Source organism: Pollachius pollachius (assembly GCF_949987615.1).
Source record: "Pollachius pollachius genome assembly, chromosome: 3".
Lineage (NCBI taxonomy): Eukaryota > Metazoa > Chordata > Actinopteri > Gadiformes > Gadidae > Pollachius > Pollachius pollachius.
The window spans coordinates 13,296,439-13,315,699 of NC_136936.1; the positions used below are offsets into that span (position 1 = coordinate 13,296,439).

At 45.7% G+C, this 19,261-nt stretch overlaps 2 protein-coding genes across 3 annotated transcripts; one reads left to right on the forward strand and one right to left on the reverse strand.

Moving 5' to 3' along the window:
- The first annotated feature begins 5,757 nt into the window (after positions 1–5,757).
- Positions 5,758–12,472, forward strand: tbrg1 (transforming growth factor beta regulator 1). 2 transcript variants are annotated; one of them, XM_079731162.1, is made up of 15 exons: positions 5,758–6,000; positions 6,217–6,374; positions 6,686–6,743; positions 6,842–6,924; positions 7,214–7,250; positions 7,513–7,575; positions 7,928–8,155; positions 8,370–8,440; positions 8,681–8,925; positions 9,111–9,247; positions 9,582–9,728; positions 10,003–10,100; positions 11,022–11,132; positions 11,343–11,491; positions 11,952–12,472. In XM_079731162.1, exons 1-15 carry the CDS (start codon positions 5,932–5,934, stop codon positions 11,984–11,986), a joined length of 1,689 nt encoding a protein of 562 aa, XP_079587288.1. In that variant the 5' UTR covers positions 5,758–5,931; the 3' UTR covers positions 11,987–12,472. The 2 variants fall into 2 exon arrangements, with proteins under 2 accessions (XP_079587288.1, XP_079587287.1); XM_079731161.1 differs by having other exon boundaries at positions 11,947–12,468.
- A 223-nt stretch (positions 12,473–12,695) lies between these two features.
- siae (sialic acid acetylesterase) lies at positions 12,696–16,897 on the reverse strand (the record flags this gene model as incomplete). The annotated part of the gene is made up of 10 exons (XM_079733008.1): positions 12,696–12,983; positions 13,199–13,382; positions 13,555–13,718; positions 13,829–13,962; positions 14,127–14,227; positions 14,614–14,776; positions 14,952–15,090; positions 15,227–15,381; positions 15,692–15,853; positions 16,825–16,897. Coding segments are annotated over 10 exons (1,563 nt in total), but the record flags the coding sequence as incomplete, so codon positions are not given.
- Between the last annotated feature and the right edge of the window lie 2,364 nt (positions 16,898–19,261).

Sequence of the window (19,261 nt, forward strand, 5' to 3'; positions counted from 1 at the left end):
TCCTGCTTTCCCATGTTTCATTTTTTCTCTTGGGATAATTAACAGATTGGTCTCAGAAGATCTTAGTTGTCTAGAAGGCTTATGTAGTGGAAGCATATCAGTTAAATAATCCATTTAGGGATTTATAGGTTAGCAACATGATTTTAAAATCAATTCTCTGACCTACATGAAGCCAATGTAACGATTTAAGAATTGGTGTAATTGTTATGTTTGAATATCGGAGACTGAAGCCAGAGCTTACTTGGAGCGTGCTCTCCGTTTATTCACCAAAAACGCAACTCGCTGAAAACAGGTACGGTCACGTGAATCGCACGTTACCGTAAAACACATTGCACTGACGCAGCAGTGCCAGATGTAACAATTCCCCCCCCCTCACAGAACTAGGAGTGATACTCAGTCACAAAGTCACGCAGGTGCTGGGGCCTGCCGCGTGCCCGAGCTGGACGGGGTTCAGGTGCAGCAACAACCACTGGCCCGTCGGGCTGGGCCGGAGGAGCTGGGATTGGTGCAGCCTCTAACCATGCAGCCGGCAGAACTCTAGCAACGGGCACCACCAGGTCTGGGCTCGGGGGGGCGTGTACCTTGCCCAGGCGGTTAGCATGCCAGCGTGTGCCGTCGGCGAGCCTGAATGTAGCCGGGCCAAGCTGTTGGCTGACCTGGACCGGGTCCGACCAAAACGACTGGAGCTTGTTGTCCCGATGAGGTCGACGAATCCTGACCCAGTCCAAAACAGCGATGGCAGGTGGCTTAGCACGTCGGGCCCTGTCGAAATGGTCCTTCATCCGATGCTGGCGTGTGTCGACGGCGGCTCGAACCGGGTGGGCTGGGGCCCAAACTGCTGTAGGGCAGAGCCTATCCAGAGGCAGCTGGAGCTCCCGCCCAAGCATAAGGGAGGCTGGGGAGACTCCTGTGGTGGCGTGTCGGGTGGCCCGGTAATGCAGCAGGGTTTGGAGGAGGCTGGTGGTGAGTGTGCACCCTTGTGCCAGATGGGCCCTGATGCCATTTTTCAATGACTGGTTCAGCCGTTCCACCCCCCCATTCGCAGCCGGGTTGTAGAATGCTGTGCGAATGTGGCGTATTCCTTTCCCCTCCAGATAAGAGGACAGTTCGTGGGAGACCATCTGGGGACCATTGTCGGTCGTGATCCTCTCGGGCAGGCCCCACCACGCGAACAGAGAGTCGAGAATGTCAACCAACACCTTGGCTGTGACCGAACCCACAGGCGCTACCTCTGGCCACTTAGAGTGGAGGTCGTAGACAAGGACGAGGAACCTCTGGTGATGCGGTACTCCATGCAGCTCGCCGCAGATGTCAAGTTGTAGGTGCTCCCAGGGTTTGGATGGCCAGTCCAGTGGTTGCATGGGCGGGGTTGGGGCTGGGGCCCTGGTCTTACCACTAAGAAGGCAAGCAGTGCAGTCCTTGACCAGGGTCTCGATTTCCCTATCGATGCCTGGCCACCACACCACGTCGCGACACCGCTGTTTGAGCTTGACTATGCCCAAGTGGCCCTTGTGGCCCTCGTGGTCCCTAGTGCCGAAGGGCACTAGGGACCACAGTGCAGAGCCCACGAGCGATGCAAGTGTCGTTCCAACATGACAGTTCGTCCCTGACCCTGGAGTAGGGGAGCATCTCATCTGGTACCCTCACCGGCCAGCCCTGTCTGATGTAGGTCGAGAGTGTAGAGAGGGTGGGGTCGTCAGCTGAGGCGTCCTGGATCTCCCTCAGTGACACTGTCTCCTGGAGGGGTGTGTGGAGGAGCTGGACGAGGTCGTGCTCGGCCTGGTCCTGACCGGGGGCCAAATATGGATCTGGGGGTGAGTTGGGGATTGCACGTGACAGCAGGTTAGCCACCACGTTGTCCCGACCCGGCGTGAAATGCAGGCGGAAGTTGTACTGCTGCAGGCGGTCGGCCCAACGATGGAGACGGAGTGGTTTGTGGCCGGTGCCAGACGTGGCTAGGAGGGTGGTGAGGGCCTGATGGTCTGTCCTCAGTGTGAATGCGCGTCCGTAGAGGTACATGTGCCAGCGCTCACATGCCCAGAGGCACGCTAGGGCTTCCCGCTCCCCTACCGAGTACCTCTGTTCCGTGGGGCTGAGAGCCCGTGAGGCGAAGGCGATCGGCCTCTCCACACCCCCTTGCAGCTGGGACATCACAGCACCGATGGCCATGGCAGAGGCATCACATGTGACGAGGGTGGGGCTGGCTGGGTCAAAGTGCGCCAGGACCGGTGGTGTGGTGAGCTGGGACTTCAGGAGGCGCACAGCGTCCGAGCAGACAGACGACCAGAACCAGGGCTCACCATGTTTCAGCAGCTGTCGCAGTGGTGCAGTCGTGGCCGAGTACTGTGGCAGGAAACGTAGGTAGAATGCTGTCATACCCAGGAAGGAGGCCAACTGAGTGGCTGAGGTGGGCTCCGGGACACGGTGGATGGCCCCTGTGTTCGAGTGGAGAGGGTATATGCCATCAGCCGAGAGACGGAACCCCACAAACTCAATGGCCGGGGCAGCGAAGACACACTTCTCGCCGTTGAGTGTGAGGTGGTGCTTGGCCAGTGCACTGAACACTCTGTGGAGGCGCTCGTCGTGGCTCTCGACAGTTGCCCCGTGAACCACGATATCGTCCAGGTAGATGGCCACACCCGGGATCCCAGCGAAGATGGAGGCCATTATCTTTTGGAAGCAGCTGGGGGCAGAGCTTAGACCAAAAGCCATGCGTTTGTAACGGAAGACCCCTTTGTGGGTGATAAACGCGGTGAGGTTGCGGCTCTCAGGGTGTAGTGGCACCTGGAGGTAACCCTGGCGGAGGTCTAATTTGGAGAAAGTGGTGGACCCGTGGAACTGGGCGGTGAGCTCCTCTATCGTTGGCAAAGGGTATTTGTCTGGGATGATGGCCTTGTTTACCGCTCTTAGATCCACGCAGAGTCGCAGCCCCCCAGACTTCTTCTTTGCCTCCACAATGTTGGAGATCCAGGGCAATGCATTCACCTGCTCGATGATGTTGCCATCGAGCATGCTCTGTAGCTCAGAGGAGATGTCATTGCGGAGGGCCAGAGGAGAGCGGCGGAGGGGCTGGATGACAGGCGTCACCTGCGGGTCTAACAAGGGCTGGTGGGCGAAAACATCGAGGCAGCCCACACCGCTGAACAGCATGGGCCACTGTTGCTGCCAGGGGATGGTAACAGTGTGAATCTCTGAGCCAGCGGTGTCTAGCAGAGTGAATCCGAGGCTGTTGAAAAGGTCGAGGCCAAGGAGGTTGGTCCCGTGGCGTGCAATATTGAACCTGAAGAGTGGCAGTGTCTTCTCTCCGTATTTCACAGGCAGCTGAAGGGAGCCCACGATGTCAATCTTTGAGTTGGCATAGCCACGCAGGGTGGTGGTGGGCTGCCCCAGTGGCTCGTGGGAGAAAAACTGTGTGTAAGTCGCCAAGTTCAGGAGGGACACCGTGGCTCCAGTGTCAGGAGGAGCGGTAGAGTAACATCACCAACCATCAACGAGCATGTTTTAAATGGTGCTCGTCCTGAGCTAACATTGTGGATGATTGTGGTAGGTGGCTGGGAGGCTCTAGCTGGGGCAGACCTACAGACTTTGTGAAAGTGGTTGAGTTTCCCGCAGTTGGAGCAGGTTTTACCACGGGCAGGACAGATCTGAGCTCTTGAATTGTGCGCAGAAGATGGTGTGGGCGGTCACGTGACTGAGAGGCTAGTAATATGTTCTCCTCGCTGCTGTCTACACTCACGTGGAGGAGGGGCACCGTGACTCGAGTGGGCCCGCTGCCTTGGCCAGTGCTAGAGAGTTGGAAGAGGTGGATAAACTAGCTGCACATTCCAGAGCAGATTCAACCTGAACTGCAAGGTGTAGAGCTCCTGCTAATGTTAAATCATCATTTTCCAGTAGGAGTCTTTCCCTTATTTTGTCACAGTTCGTGTGCAGTATCAGGTGGTCCCTTATCATTTCGTCCTGTAAGGCCCCGAACTTGCACAAGCTAGCTAAACCTCGTAAATCCGCCACAAACTGCGTCACTGACTCACCCGACCGTTGGTGCCTCCGTCGGAATATGACGCGACGGAGCAGAGCACTTTGTGGGGCTGCGAAATGTGCTTTTAGTAGCTCCACGGCATCTGTGTAGGTTTTTGCGTTGCCGAGAGTTCCAAACACACTTTGTGGGGCTGCGAAATGTGCTTTTAGTAGCTCCACGGCATCTGTGTAGGTTGTTGCGTTGCCGAGAGTTCCAAACACACTTTGTGGGGCTGCGAAATGTGCTTTTAGTAGCTCCACGGCATCTGTGTAGGTTGTTGCGTTGCCGAGAGTTCCAAACACACGCTGTCCCTCCGCTCCTAGGCAGTGCAGCAAGAGTGCACGTTTCCTTACTGTCGAAACATTTTCTAAGCCGGCAGCTAGAATATATGTTTCGAACAAGGAAATCCAGCGAGGCCACGGCACCGGTGGTTCTCCCGGTAGGGCCAGGAAGGGGGAGGGTGGTGGTAGGGAGCAATCAGCCATCTCTCGTCGCCAATGTTATGTTTGAATAACGGAGACTGAAGCCAGAGCTTACTTGGAGCGTGCTCTCCGTTTATTCACCAAAACGCAACTCGCTGAAAACAGGTACGGTCACGTGAATCGCACGTTACCATAAAACACATTGAACTGACGCAGCAGTGCCAGATGTAACAGTAATGTGTTCAAATTTTTTGGTCTTTGTTAGAACTCTAGCAGCAGCATTCTGAACAAGCTGAAGTTTTCTTAGAGTATTTTTTGGGAGACCTGTAAGGAGACCATTGCAGTAATCAAGCTTACTAGTGATAAAGACATGTACAAGTTTTTGTATGTCTTCGGTGGACATGAGCCCTCTAAGTCTTGCTACTTTTTTAAGGTGATAATATGCAGTTTTTGTAACTGATTTGATGTGACTGTCGAAATGTAAATCAGAATGCATGATAACCCCTAGATTTCTGGCTTTGATTGAGGTTGTCATGGACAGAGAGTGAAGGTGTTGGGTTACGTCAACTTAACTTAACTTAACTACTTTAACTTACTCGGTTTTGTCCTCATTTAGTTGAAGGAAATTTCGGCACATCCAGTCTTTCATTTGCTCAATGCACTGGCACAGCCGATCTATGGGCCGATAGTCATTTGGTGATAGCGATACATAGATTTGCGTGTCATCAGCATAGCAATGATGGTCAATATTGTTATTTTGCATGATTTGCCCTAGTGGGAGCATGTAGATGTTGAATAAGGAGGGTCCTAAGACTGTGCCTGAAAGCCCCAGCCAGTTTTCTAACCTGTCCAAAAGTATTGTATGGTCTACACAGTGTTGAATGCAGCACCGAGGTCTAGTAGCAGTATTGAGGTTTTTTTAAGTAATTTTTGATAGTCATGAATTCCCAATACACACATTCCTTGTTTGTTATTATGCTCAATCTTGATATTTGTATGATGCATTTGTTTTATTAAATGACATACACATCACATTGTGCTGCACGACTACCACAAGAGTAGCCTGGCTAACGCCAGACGTAGATTGAGATGAGGTAGCGCGAAATGAAATCGCGCGCAAGGCAGCATGGGTATACCCAGGCTACCACAAGTGCGCAGTAAACCATTGGAAGCACTTTGAGTAGCGGGAGTCCCACGAACTACATTTCCCAGAGAAGTTACACTGAGGCGGAAATCCGGTTCCATGGAGTACCGGTTAATACCTCCGTCCAGGTCACGAAGCGCCCCGACGTTTGTTTAAGGTTCCCGTAACAATTAAATACATTGACAAGTGAATCCAGTCCGCCGCCCTCTAGATAGACAGTAGTTAATAATCCCATGTCTGAATTAAAAGACAACAGTGCACATAGTCTTCATTGTTTCGTCGTAATTCATACTCGTGGTTTGTAAAGTTCCTTGCTACGTACGTGCACTTGTGTTGCATGTAACAATGCAATGGACACAAATGAAGGCTCCCCGATGATTCATGGAAAAGAGCAATCTAAACGATTTGAAAGAAGTGGGGTATGTTTATGATTATTTTGTTCTTAGGTAGTGTAATAGGCTAATGTACACCTCTTGTAGTCTAGTCCGAGGTCATGTAACATACTCATACTCATCTTCAACCGCTTATCCGGGGTCTGGTCGCGTAACCTTAATACATGTGTTGTATTCCTAGTGTGTCCTTATGTAATACTTCTCATGTTACTTGTGTTAACTGTTACATGTCTTGTATTCTAGCCCTCTTCAGCTAGTAATCAGGGAAGAGGACTTTCTCCTATGGAGTCCCTCAACACTTTTGAATCCGAGATGGAGACGGATGGACAGGGACACTACTCTCTGTTCCCTGCACTGGACCACATCGCGACCCTGTCAGGCGCCTCAGAGACGCTGGAAAGGTGGATGGAAACTATTTAGTTGTTGTGCGTTAACTCTAGCAAGATATCACTTTTAAAAAACGGCCAACCAATTAATCGTCTTTAATGGGCATTTGGGAAACCAGCTGTTGTTAAATGTTTTTTGATGGGAGCTCCATGACTTTTCGGTGAACTAAACCTATGCCATTCATGTTATATATTTTGATTGGTTCATTTAGTGTAAATTAAACATATACCTTAACGTTACATGTTAAACGATTTTTTTATGGGAGCTCCATGACTTTAAACTAAACGTATGCTTTACATGTCGACGCTTTATTTTCTATATCCAGCGAACCATCCAGTGATATCAGTGAGAAGCCAAACCTAACATGGCTTGATGCTGCACAGGTATTGTCTTTACCACTTTATTCTTGACCCACTAGGTTTTTTAAAGTTGTGGTCATTCCTTTTTTTATTACGGATGCCTATCAACTTTTCTTTTCCAGATGGTTTTGGAGGAAGCTGGGCGCCCTATGCACATCAAGGAGATCAAGCAACGAATCATCGACAGGGGCCTTATTCAATCAAAGTATATGTAATTCTGATTCCAATATTAATCTCCTGTAATAGCTTATTTATAGTTATAGTCTGCAATTTATTTTCTTATTTTATTTGACCTTTATTCAACCAACAAGTCATTAAGTGAAACAGTATAGCTTATAGTGTAACTCAATTCAATAAACATTCTTATATATATGTAATCTAGAGGTATTCCAAAGCCAAGTATTAATGCTGGTCAGTAGTGATCATGAGGTAGAGTTGGGATGGAGATGTGTTTGTTTCAGTCGCTACATTGTTGTGTGTTCTCTCCTTAACAGTGCAAAGTCGAGTCTGGAGGCTGTGATGTACCGTGAGGTACGTGTGGATGACAATGTCAGGAGCCTCCGTTGGACTCTAGGAAATTTGAGCACTTCCATTCCGTACTCTTGTCAACAAAAAACACTTCATCGTATTCATTTTTATTTTTGTACTCTTCATATGTTTGTTTATTTCATTTATTAGGACAAAGCAACATGTTTAGATTTATTGTCACTAGAATAAGTAGTCTTTGGAATGGAGTCCGCGGGAGGGGGTTTCCAGCTCTATGCTTTGGCATCAGCTTCCCACTGTGTTTCAGACACAGAAGGGCAGCAGGAGATTCAAGAGGATTGAGAACAGAAATGGAGTCTTTGCGCTGTTGGTGAGTCACATAGGATGCATACCATGAAGGCGGTGCGTTCCAGAGGGTCAAACGTAGAGTGGGCGTAAATACAGACTGGCCAAGCTATTGTGATGTTGGAGAAGAACCGACAAAGAGTGATATATTTTCTAATATATATTTTTATTTTGTCAATGTCTATCAATTTCATATTATTGTCCCGTCTCCCGTCAACTTTGTTCAGTTTTGATTTGATCATTCTCATTTAATTACATCCTAAACATGTGGAAATCATTCTTCATCCACATAAATAAACAAAGTCCCGGCTTCCATTGTCGAAATGAACATACCCCCCCCCCCCCCCCCCCCCCCCCCCCCCCCCCCCCCCCCCCAGGGTGATGGGGAGCGGCAGCAGCCCTTCAGTGGCCCGTCGTTCCTGGGCTCTCCTCCCCAGACCACAGCCTCCAGCTCTGGCTCTGCCGCCTCGCTGCCTGCCTTCCCGTCCCCCACCAGCTCCACGGAGCCCAGGGCCAAGGGCCGAAGGGGCCCCCGGAAGAACCACAGTGAACGGTACCGCCTCAAGTACCTGAGGCTGCGCAGAGCAGCGCGCGCCATGATATTTGTGAGTCAAAGGTTAACTCTTTCTCATGCTTTGTTTAGAGATGGTGGTGTTTTTACTTTGGTCGAACCTTCACAGACACTTCACTGGATATTCATTCAAGTGAATTGGAAGGTATTGAATGGGAGCATGAAATCGGGGCATCAGCTGCACAAATCACAATTTTGAGGGACATTGGGTGGCTAATGAGCATTGTGGTCGTTTTGTATGCCCTCAGGAGAATGCAGCGCTCTGTGATGAAGTGGCTCATCTCGAAGAGAAGTTCCTCAGAGCCAAGGAGGAGCGCAGGTAAGACGAGATGTGACCCTTGCTGTACCGTACCTGTCGATGTCAAAATAAACAGTTTTTTGTCTCTTTTGGATTTTTGCTAATTTGCCTCTGTTGAAGTGGATGATTTAGTTATTGACCTACTTTAATGATAATGATGTTGGATAAGCACATCTACAATGTGCGTCCACACATCGCTAAATGTTTGCAATAACAAAAATGTCCTTTATTACCGATCCCTTTATTTCCTGTTCTCCTCAGGTTCTTGCTAAAATCCCTGTTGCAGTACCAGTCTTTCACAGAGGCGGAGCTGTTGCCCACCCCAAACACAAGCTCCCATCCACCTCTGCCACCCGCTTCAGCCTCCACCTCTGGGCCCCCGGGGGCCTCTGGTCTGGCTGGGGGTCATAACCCTGCAACAGCTGGTTCCACAGGAGAAGACGGAGCTCATAAGAAACCCAAGAAGGAGCGTAGGGAGCGAGGGAAGGAGAACGGAAAGGAGGAGGGTGAGCACAACAGGAAATTGCACAAATTAATACAAAACTGTTAACATTTTCTCTGCTCACCATTAACTCTGGAGCCAACTGTATTATCTCCTGAGCTTGTCATCATATTTTTGTGCGTGCTTGTCGATATGCAGATATGAATTATTCTTATAAAAATTATGTGTTTTTCTAATGATCATGTCCAGTTCCGAAGAGGATGTCCAAAAAAAGGAAGGTGGCTGATGGCTGTCGTAAGCTGGTCCAGCCCATCGCTCTGGACTCGTCCGGGCGCCCTGTCTTCCCCATCGCCCTGGGGGGTCTGACGGTCTACAGCCTGGGAGAGGTCATTAAAAGCTTCCTCTTTTGTTGAACTCGCACTATCATTGGATCCATAGTCTTCTGGAACGAAGTTCAGAGCATCTGGCACTACTTTACACAAACGACCCCAGTCCATTGATATCTGTCCAGCTTATCTCAGCATGAAAACAGCTGATGTATTTTTACTACTTTATTACTTCTTTTGTACTTTAATTGGTGTGCATGTTTATTTGGGACATCCATATGGCAAGAAACTCTAGAACATGTAAACATGGGTTGCTGCTTACAAAAGTTTTTTTTATTTTTTTTTATCAATACATATACAGTATATTTCTATATATATTTTTTTTTTACTGCAGATCATCACAGACAGAATGCTGTTCCATGACCAGTGTGCCATCTACCCGGTTGGCTTCTGCAGCACACGGGTCTTCGCTAGCATGAAGAACCCGGAGCAGCAGTGCCTATACACCTGCCAAATCAAGGACTGTGGAGCGGGGCCACAGGTACCAACAGGCCTACATGGGGAGGACGTGTCTGCTGTGTTATTATTGTATTCTCACTGCATTATCAGGGGGCAGTGGTTGGAATTGAATCTAAAGACTGAGAATCTAGCAGAGGCTAGGACGCATGTTGAGTATCGCCAAGGTGCACTTATGTCTTTGATGCTGAATTCTTCTTAATAACAATAATGATTATAATCATTTATAGTTTTAGTCATATGAGTATTTTGAGACCAATGACCAAATCCATACATCAAGTGTCCTGCTGCTCCCCCAGTTTGAGATCGTCCCGGAGGAGGATCCTCAGAACGCCATCGTGGCGTCCTCCGCCCTCATGTGCCATGCTAACCTGCTGAAGGCCATCGCTGCTGTCAGGTACATCCTTCCACCGTCGGTCCGGGTTCAAACGGCCAGGCCTAAATCAAGATTAATATTTACGGTACCTAAAGGTATTGATCCAAAGCACAAACCCACGTTTGTCTTTCTTTAATTGAATTTTTTTTTGATATATATTTTTTAATTGGTCCATGACTGAGCAAAAAAAGGCGGCAGCATAATCGTTTGGGGGCAACAACGCCCCACCACTAAACGTCACCTTTAAGTGCTTGTTTTTGCCACTGACAGGCAAACAGAGAAATAAAAGTCATCTTAACTTTAAGTTTGATCTGGTCTGTTTCAAGGATAAGTCTTGCGAGAATTGATTTTTTTTCAGGAAAAGAACGGTGTAATCGGGAGCTAGGGAGAGGAGATTGCTGTTTGTTGTGTTGCACTGCTGGATGCTTCGCTTAGTGTTATCTAAAGTATTTGGGTGGGTGTTGAGATTGTAATGACCATTGGGACATTCCCTGCAACAAGATTTCAGAGAGAGGCTTCTTTTTGAACGAGACTTAGTTGTTATTGTTAGACAAGATAACAACAACAAACCAAATTAAGCGCACAGTAAAGACGAAAGTTGTATTTATATGTTGTATATATTGAGATATATCACGTTGTGTGTATATATAGTTTTAGAATATAAAGCTTTTCAGTTGCCAATACAAGCCCTTTTAGAACACATACCTTGGCAGGGGGCTTTTACCCCTGCAGTGTTCTTGCCCAATACATATTCAAAATATTGTTGACCGCATTCGTTTCTTGCACCCAAAATGATAGACAAATAGGGTCCAGGTGGAGAAATAAAGAAGTTTCCTGTTAACTTTTCCGTTGACTAAAAAAGTCTAAATCAATTGTTACAGTTGCAAGTATTGGTATTGTTTGTAACTGTTGTCCTGTATCTGGTAAACCGCGGTGCTTTAGGACCAAACCCATGCTGCCCATTGTGCCATCCGGCGCAGACTTCTTCGGCTTCTCTCACCCAACCATCCAGAACCTCATTCAGAGCTGTCCTGGAGCACGCAAGTGCAGCAAGTATGCCTTCCTTTGCAAAAATTTGTCTGAAAATGTGTACATTGAGACATTTTCAAAGTGTTGACAAATGTCAATGTAAGCATTCAGTGGTGACATTATAATTACATTTTCAAAAATCAGACATGCATGTCCTATAATGTAGTTTACAGAAAACATGAAATAATGGCATGAATTAAAGCCCACTGACCGGATGTTGTTCCCCTCCCCTAGCTACCAGTGGGTGCGGTTTGAGGTGTGTCGTCCCGGCGACGGACACGCCCCTCAAAGCCTCTCGGAGGATGACGCCTCGGTCAACTTTGAGGCCTATCAGAGACATCAGGGCTTCGACGACAATGCAAAGACAGACCACCACGCTTCAGGTTCATGATGGTTTTACATTGGATTATTGCACTGGGAATTAAGATGTTCTTTGCGGTTATTTAGTAACTTTGCCAATATTAACAGTATGTATAATGTAGACTTAGCTAAGTGCTTGGCCATGTTGTGTAAAATCTCCAAAGCCTGGGTATTTATTCACCTGTTTTCCACTTTGGATTATTTGTAAATATAACTTTGTGATTGATTTATGGGCGTACTTAGTTCTGACGGGACGCTCTACTCATGCGCCCCTGTCAGCTGACTCTTACCGCGGTCCAATCAAACGCCCGTACACTGATAGGCGGTCAATTAAAGACCTTCCATCTAAAACACTCACTCTGCAAAGTTAAGTGTGCTGATCAGAATCTCGCCCACCACCACCCCAGCCTCCACCTGCTTTGGTTCTGCTCTGTATGACTTGTTATTAGAGATGCCATCCCCTCTGTCTTTCCTCCAGGACAGACACCGCAGTCTCCTGGGGCATCACATCTCCCTAACTACAGCACCAGGCCTTCCACTTCCTTCTTCAACTCCTGAGCCCCACCCAACATGGGAACTGGTTACAGGGCCCCTGATGACATTTAACAATGCCACTTCCAAAAGGAAACCGACATGCCGTGATCATGTAAATGGGAAGGGTTGTTGTTTACACTGTTTTCCCGTCTCGTGAGAGGGGAGAGGCTCCTTGTAGTACAGGGAGCTGTTCCACTTCCATAATTAGCTTGGATACAGGATGTTGCTAATGAGTTGGCCTTCGCTGCGTTCCCTCCCTGTTTCATCCAAGACTCTGGACTCCATGGAGCCAAGATGTTCTACATGGGGCCTGTTTGTATCCTGAATAAATAGCTTGTTAATGAGGCAATTGTATTAACTGTCCTATGATATAAAAACAAAAACAAGGCTTGTGTATTTTGTAGAATTTCACACTTGGAAATGGGTCATCTACCTTGTGAGAGCAGCATGTTGGATTTCATTCAAAACATTATTAAAATTGGTTTAATTACAGGCTTTGTTGAGTAATTCCCCTCAGTAACGTTAAATGTTGTCTCAAGAAATTACTATAAAACATCTATAGATCATCAAAGGTGTAGGACCGTGTGTCTTCCCACAGAACAAAATGGGGATTTGAGGGCCATCAACACAACAAGCTCCATGGCCAAGGCCTTTATTATACAGTTGTTTATTCCTGATATTTCCCCGTTTATCTCACATTTCCCCCCCACGATCCCAGAAGTTGGGAGCTTGCATTCCTAGGAATACAGAGTTTGTAGTGATGAACGGAGGAGCCGGTAGACTCCCTGTGGAGCAATAGACCGGACAGGCTTTGTAATTACAAGGGTGGTCCATCCATGCATAGCGGACGGCAGCTATCTCGTGGCTGGACGGACACGCAGCGGCGGACACCTGCACGGTGTAGGTGCTCCAGTTCACCATGGGAGCCGGTTTCCAGGGAGACTCAAGGCTGCAATTGGCCCCCACCTCTGGACAACAAATCTGGAGAGAAGGGTTTGGTGTTATTGTGTTACAGTGTTACAGTTATTGTGCACGGTTCGGTCTAGCTCTACTGGTAGTGATGGACAATTTGGATGAAGGAGTCCAACAAATGTATGTTTTGTAGCCACATTTAAATTGTCTGAACCAAAGATAGGTGTGCACATGTGTTCATCTGAGGTGAATATAGGATAAAGAGTGGGCTGAAAGAACGATACCTCAAAGCCTCCTCCATTCCGGACAGTGATGGCTTGGTCATAGGTGATGATGAGGGAATTATCAATGGGGGTAATCTTTTGCGGGAATGGCCCAAGGAAGGGCACATCTTTCTCCCCGTATGCTACGGCCCTGGCTCCCAAAGACAGTCTGTTTGCCACTGTTAACTTGTCTCTTGGATGGATGCTGAAACATAATATGACGGAAATGAAAAAATACCAGAGTACCACCTATAATACAAGACATGCAGATCAGACATGCTCAGTTAAAAAAAAAACATGACTTACTATTCCTATGATTTCATTCGTAATTTGTGACACTTTTGAAAACCGGGTAACAATTTGAAGCCCATTCTTACGGATGGTAGGGTGACTTGTTATCTGGAAGATCCATGGCCACAGCCATGAAGGTTTCCTTCATCCTTGGGTTGGGAGCTGAGCCAGTATCAGCTGTCTGGTGCCACCGGATGGTGCTAACAAAGGTATTGTTTAAGCCAAAAGCCTGAATGACGTCAGGAGCTAGCTGAAAACATATCAGAGTAGAACATGACAAATGACAAATTGTGAGTGGTCAATGTAACGGTTATTGTTTTTTTTTTTTTCTTCAGGCCTACGATTATAATGCTGACTCACTTGAACAAAACCAAAGGGAAAGTTTAACGCTGTTTGTCCACCTGACGCCTCATGGAACGATGACCTCCAGTCATTGATCATGGCAGGGAAGGAACAGTTGTACACCTCCATATTGACGACGGTATTGGACTCTCCTTGGTAGGGAGTAAGGAGAGAACTTGATACACAACAAATTATAATAATAATAATCATAATGTATTATTGTATAATATTATATTATACAACAGTTGGTAATTGGCCTATATTTTACTTCTAATTATGAACAATATTTTAATAATGAAAGATAATATTGTAATACCTTGATACCAGATTGCTCCTTTGAGAGTCATTTTAAGAAATGGGTGAATCATCGCATTCCACAGCTGAGAATTTCTATTCTGACTTGGGTGCCTTGGAACACTTAGAAAGAGACAACGTATTCAAGTATCAAGCACCAGATAGTCGTTAGGGGGCCATGGGAAGTAAAATAGGTCAAACAGGCCAGGGAGGGAAAGAGACTCCCCTGGCTTGGGATTATATGGCTATGCTTATTCTTTTTAATAAAATAAAATCCATCTGTGATAATTATCCACTCTTTCAGTACTTTCTGATTACAATTTAAACCTGTGCTATGTTACTTTACCACTGCAATTATTTACATTATTTATATTTTTAGTTTACTCCTGGTCCAATTTTTAGTAATGTATGTTTTCTTATGAATTACATTTGTACATATCAACCCAATATAGCCAGAGATCTATAAAGCAAAGAACAGGTTCTCCTGCATGTGTGCACTATTTCCCCACATGTCATGATCCAGGCCACACTGCTGCAGGGCTCTTGTTGAGGACCAGGTCTCCACCACCGTGCCCCCCCAACACGACTGCACCAGGCCTACAGGCGTACTCAGGTCGGCATACAGGAGCCGTCCAAACATCCAGCACAGGGCGGAAAATCCCTTCACAGACTCTGAAACACAGAAACCATAAAAAAAGATTTGAATTCACTTAAACCATAGGCGATTACAATCACAAGGTCACGGTTCATAGGAAGCCAGCATAATTTAGTTGTGCTTAACTTGATGAAATGTGGTGAATACATTCATGGTTGTCACTGTTAAGGGGGCAGACAATCGTGTGATTACCTATAGTGGGCACAGACCATATCTGCTGCACTTCAGCCAGATCATCCAGCTCTTGATCACTCTGTCGCATGCCTGCCATGAACACACGAACCCTGGGGTACTGAGAGGTGAGCTGTAGCTCAGCTGTGGCATTGAAAACCTTTAAGGGTATAAGTTAAAAAAATAAAGTTCAAATGAAGCCACTTAAAAGCATGACTATATCAAAAAATAGTACGGTAACGGAAGATGTGAGGAAGACAATTTTACGTTGTAGACATTGTGGACAACACACAAACCTTTTCTGTTTCGAAACACATGTTGCTCTGCCCTGAACAGAGCCACACGTCTCCAAAAAGCACATCAGTCAGGTTGACTGAGAGTTGGTCCATGGAGGCCATCACCGTGTAAGGACCTCCAGCCACGACAGGGTCCAGGGTCACTTTCCATTTGCCTGTAAGGTACGCCATTCAAATTTTAGATTTCGACAACCACAGCTGGAAAATAACTCTATTTTGGGTTTCACCTGCAATTTGAATGTCATAGAGCTACCAGTGGGAAAACTTGAACTTTTGCTTTTTAATTTCACTTGTGTGAAATGATTGTAGTTTTCCTTGAGGTAGTGTCAAGCCATTTAAACAGTTAAAGAGCAATCCGGCAAGGCTATACTATCACTTCTGACACTCTTTCTATAAGACGCCCCTCTCCCTTTAAAAGTCAACCTTGGTCTGGTTTCACTCACAACAAACCTGAGTCCCTCTCACCTTGTGTGACATTCACCGGTGGTGCATTCTGTGGCCACGGCCCCAACAGAGTGACATTGACCTGCACTCCTTCAGGTCCAAAGCCCCACACGACGGCTCTCTCCGGAGCCTTCTGCAGCACCATATGGTCTCCATAGTAGGAGGCATAGCGCAGAGACCCCTCTGATGGAAGCCAGGAAAAATGGATGGAGAGGCATTATGGTTTGACAGGCCGTTTTTGTGCCATGTTAAACACAGAGGGAAACCAGGGGCCCAAGATATTCCAATATTCTAATTTTGTTTTATTTTTTGTTTATTTTACAATCAACATCTAACCATTACATGCTTCTGAGGACATAAACCCTTCAAAACGGCCTGATGAATTTGTCTTGGAACGTGAAGGGTTGCATGAAAAGGGCCCTTTGTCAGCCTATCAGAAAGAATGCTGCTGACTCTGCAGTTGGAAAATTCTATGCAGCTCTGTGGTTGGTAGGCCCGCTTTAACTTCACCGAGGTCGTGTAATAGTAATTCAGTGAGACTAATTTCAGTACAGTAAATTTGACCAATCACATCTTCCCTCTGAATAGGTGGGTTTTGTTATCGCTAACTTTATGACAAGACCCACACCAATGCTAAAATTGGTTTAGAAAATCCAGAGCTTTTGAATGGCATTTCAACTACACCCACTATCACGATAGCCGTGGATGACGCAATCAACCAATGAGCAAAAGCTTTACTGTTGGTGTTTGATTTGTCTGCTGTAATGCGTTTTGCACCCTGGGCCGCTGTCTATATATACATCTACATGTTCTACTGAAGTGCACACACAGCTTGTGTGATGATGCGATTATTTGTCAGGAGGATTTTCATTTTGCTTAAGAGGTAACTGTTTTTAGTTTTGGTGATGTTTCAGAGCTGGAATTGTCATAGGTAACTTTTGCAGTAATATAGACTTAACTTTTCAACTTAATTCTTCTTCATCTTGTCTTGCTTGCCAGAAGGAAATCAATTGTTTTACAAAATCAAGTCTAGAGTGGAATCTTCAGATGTATGAAATAAGTAACGTTGATGATTGTAAATTTGTTTGGCCTCAGAATTAATCCAATAAATGGAGTTACACTATTGTTGTTAATAATACATGCAGTTTACTTACCACATTTACAAAAAGATGAAAAAAGTGCAGGAAATAAACAGCACCACATAGGTATCATGAGTAGTGAGCTTATCCAGTGATTAATTTACCTTACGTAAAAAACGTATCGCTCCTGGCTAAAAAGGTCTTAAAGCAGCAGTATAAGGGAGGGAAATTGTACCCTTCTAGTGTTCTTGACTGACAGGGCCCCTGAAAAAATGATCTGGTTTTGTTGTTGACTCACCCTCTCTCTATCTCCCACTCTGTCTCTCTACCTCCCACTGTCTGTCTCTCCCCAGTTCTATTTGTTTAGGCCGGTGTGCAATGTTTGGCTACAGCAGTGGTCACATGAAACCCCACACAACCCACCCAATGTGACCTGATTTATTCCATCACCTCTCCGCAGCTCAGTTTATGTAGTGAAATGAGAAATGCAAATGTGTTTGGGACATTCAAAACGTGAACAAAATTTACAAAGGATATCGTGCACGTTCCACCAATGAAAGCTTCCTCTTGGTTCATTTACCCGCCATTAGATGGGAGAGGGGAACAGAGGCATTGTGTCTACGGTCTTCATTGTGTGGATCTCATGTGGAAACATTAAGCATTACGTCTGGGTTAGTTCAAGATTCCAAGCTGAAATTATCGGAACCTAATTATAATGACATTAACAACGATCAACAAATTAAACTGAAATCTCAAGGTTTAGGCTTAAAGTTAGGGTCATAGGCCAAACCAAAGCAGTACTCTAGTGCAGTGGTTCTCAACTGATCTGGCCTTGGGACCCACATTTTTCATGGTCATTATGTCGCGACCCATTTTTATTAAAACCTAGCAAATTTATTTCTCTAAAACAATCACACATACACAATTGTAATCATGTTTTTTTACTTAAAAAACAAAACCTTTTTCATCCCTGCATACAGAGCTCTCTAGCAATGAGAAACTGATCAATCAATACTGCGTGCTGCTGATTTAGGTGAATATGAAAAAGATGAACATCATAACTGATCACACAAATATAATCTTCAAGTTGGCTTAGTAAACGGATTGTTTTTACTCAACAAGTGTTCAGTGAAGCTTTTCAGATAGTTGGGGATGTGCTTTTTTCCTGTCTCCTGTGCTTTGTTTCAAAGTCTGGGGTGATGGTTGACAGAGCTACTCTCAGATCATGTTCAGCGTCCAACCTGTTCCTCTGCTTGGACTTGAGCTGGACCAAAGTTGAGAAGCCACTTTCGCAGAGATAGGTAGTGCTGAACTTAGTAATTAAAGTGATATATAGGCCGACACATAGGAATCATAAGTCAAAACGGGCTACATTTGGCTGAATTATAAAAGGTATAAGTGGTCATTTGAAGAGCCGTTTGGGAGCCGAAAGAGCCGGCTCTTGTTGGTGAGCTGATCCAAATTATCCGGCTCACTAAAAATAACCTAAAATCTCATCTCTAATCAGATGGCCTAATCACTGGTACTATTTTTAGCTATTTTATTTTTTCTCCTACACTCCGCGACCCATTCAAAATGAGTCCGCGACCCACTTTTGGGTCGCGACCCACCAGTTGAGAAACGCTGCTCTAGTGAATGAATGGACTCAAAGGACTTCGAAACACTACACACAAATGGTTTCGGGATTCCGCACAGTGATTCTAATTATAGAAAACACAGAAATAAGTTGCAGTAGTTGGTTATAGCCTATTTTCTGCAGCTTTGACATATATATGCAGTGGAATTGGGGAGATATGCTTCTTTCATCAACCTCTATGGATGAAATACAGTATGATCAGCTCTGTGTTTATCAGAAGTAAGTAATAGTAGGTATGGAAACAGCTCCTCATTAATGTTGATTATGGGTCTGTAAGGTATGCCCATAATTAATGTCATGGGAAACACGACCTGTGGTGTTCACCTTCTACTACACCTTTAGGCATAGCAGCTGTACAACATTGACCACAAAACAAAATGTGGACTCTTATGGCATTTTCACATCATAATGTTTTAAAATAGCGAAGATTGAGTTGAATTGCTGTTTTTCTTCTCTTACAAATAAAATCTGCAATGGCCAATGCTCAATTGGTAGTTGTTGTTAGAAGCTGATATAGTGAATCTTTAACGATGTGTCAACTGCCCTATTGACTTGTTGGGCAACCTACCAGAACCTGTTTAAACATTGCATCTGGTCCGAGTAAACATCTGGCATCCCCAGATAAATTGCAAACTGAAATTTGTCTGGATTCTCTCTGTTCATTATCAATTGCCAAGGGGGGTCACCAATGGTCACTCAATATATCAACAGATTTATTTTTTCATTTTTCTTCGTGATATATTGAACCCCCCCCTCCACACACACACCATGCTCAATATATCGGCAGCTTTTTAAAAAAAAATTATATTTCAAGCAAAATATTTGACCTACCCCACAGGCTCAATATGTTAATATGATATATCGTTTTATTGACCC

Coding starts and splice junctions, on each gene's coding strand:
- tbrg1 (XM_079731161.1), top strand. CDS start 5,932: ATGGACACAAATGAAGGCTCCCCGATGATTCATGGAAAAGAGCAATCT. Junction 8,926..9,110: donor GGAGAACGGAAAGGAGGAGG/GTGAGCACAACA, acceptor GATCATGTCCAG/TTCCGAAGAGGATGTCCAAA. Junction 9,248..9,581: donor CGGTCTACAGCCTGGGAGAG/GTCATTAAAAGC, acceptor TTTTTACTGCAG/ATCATCACAGACAGAATGCT.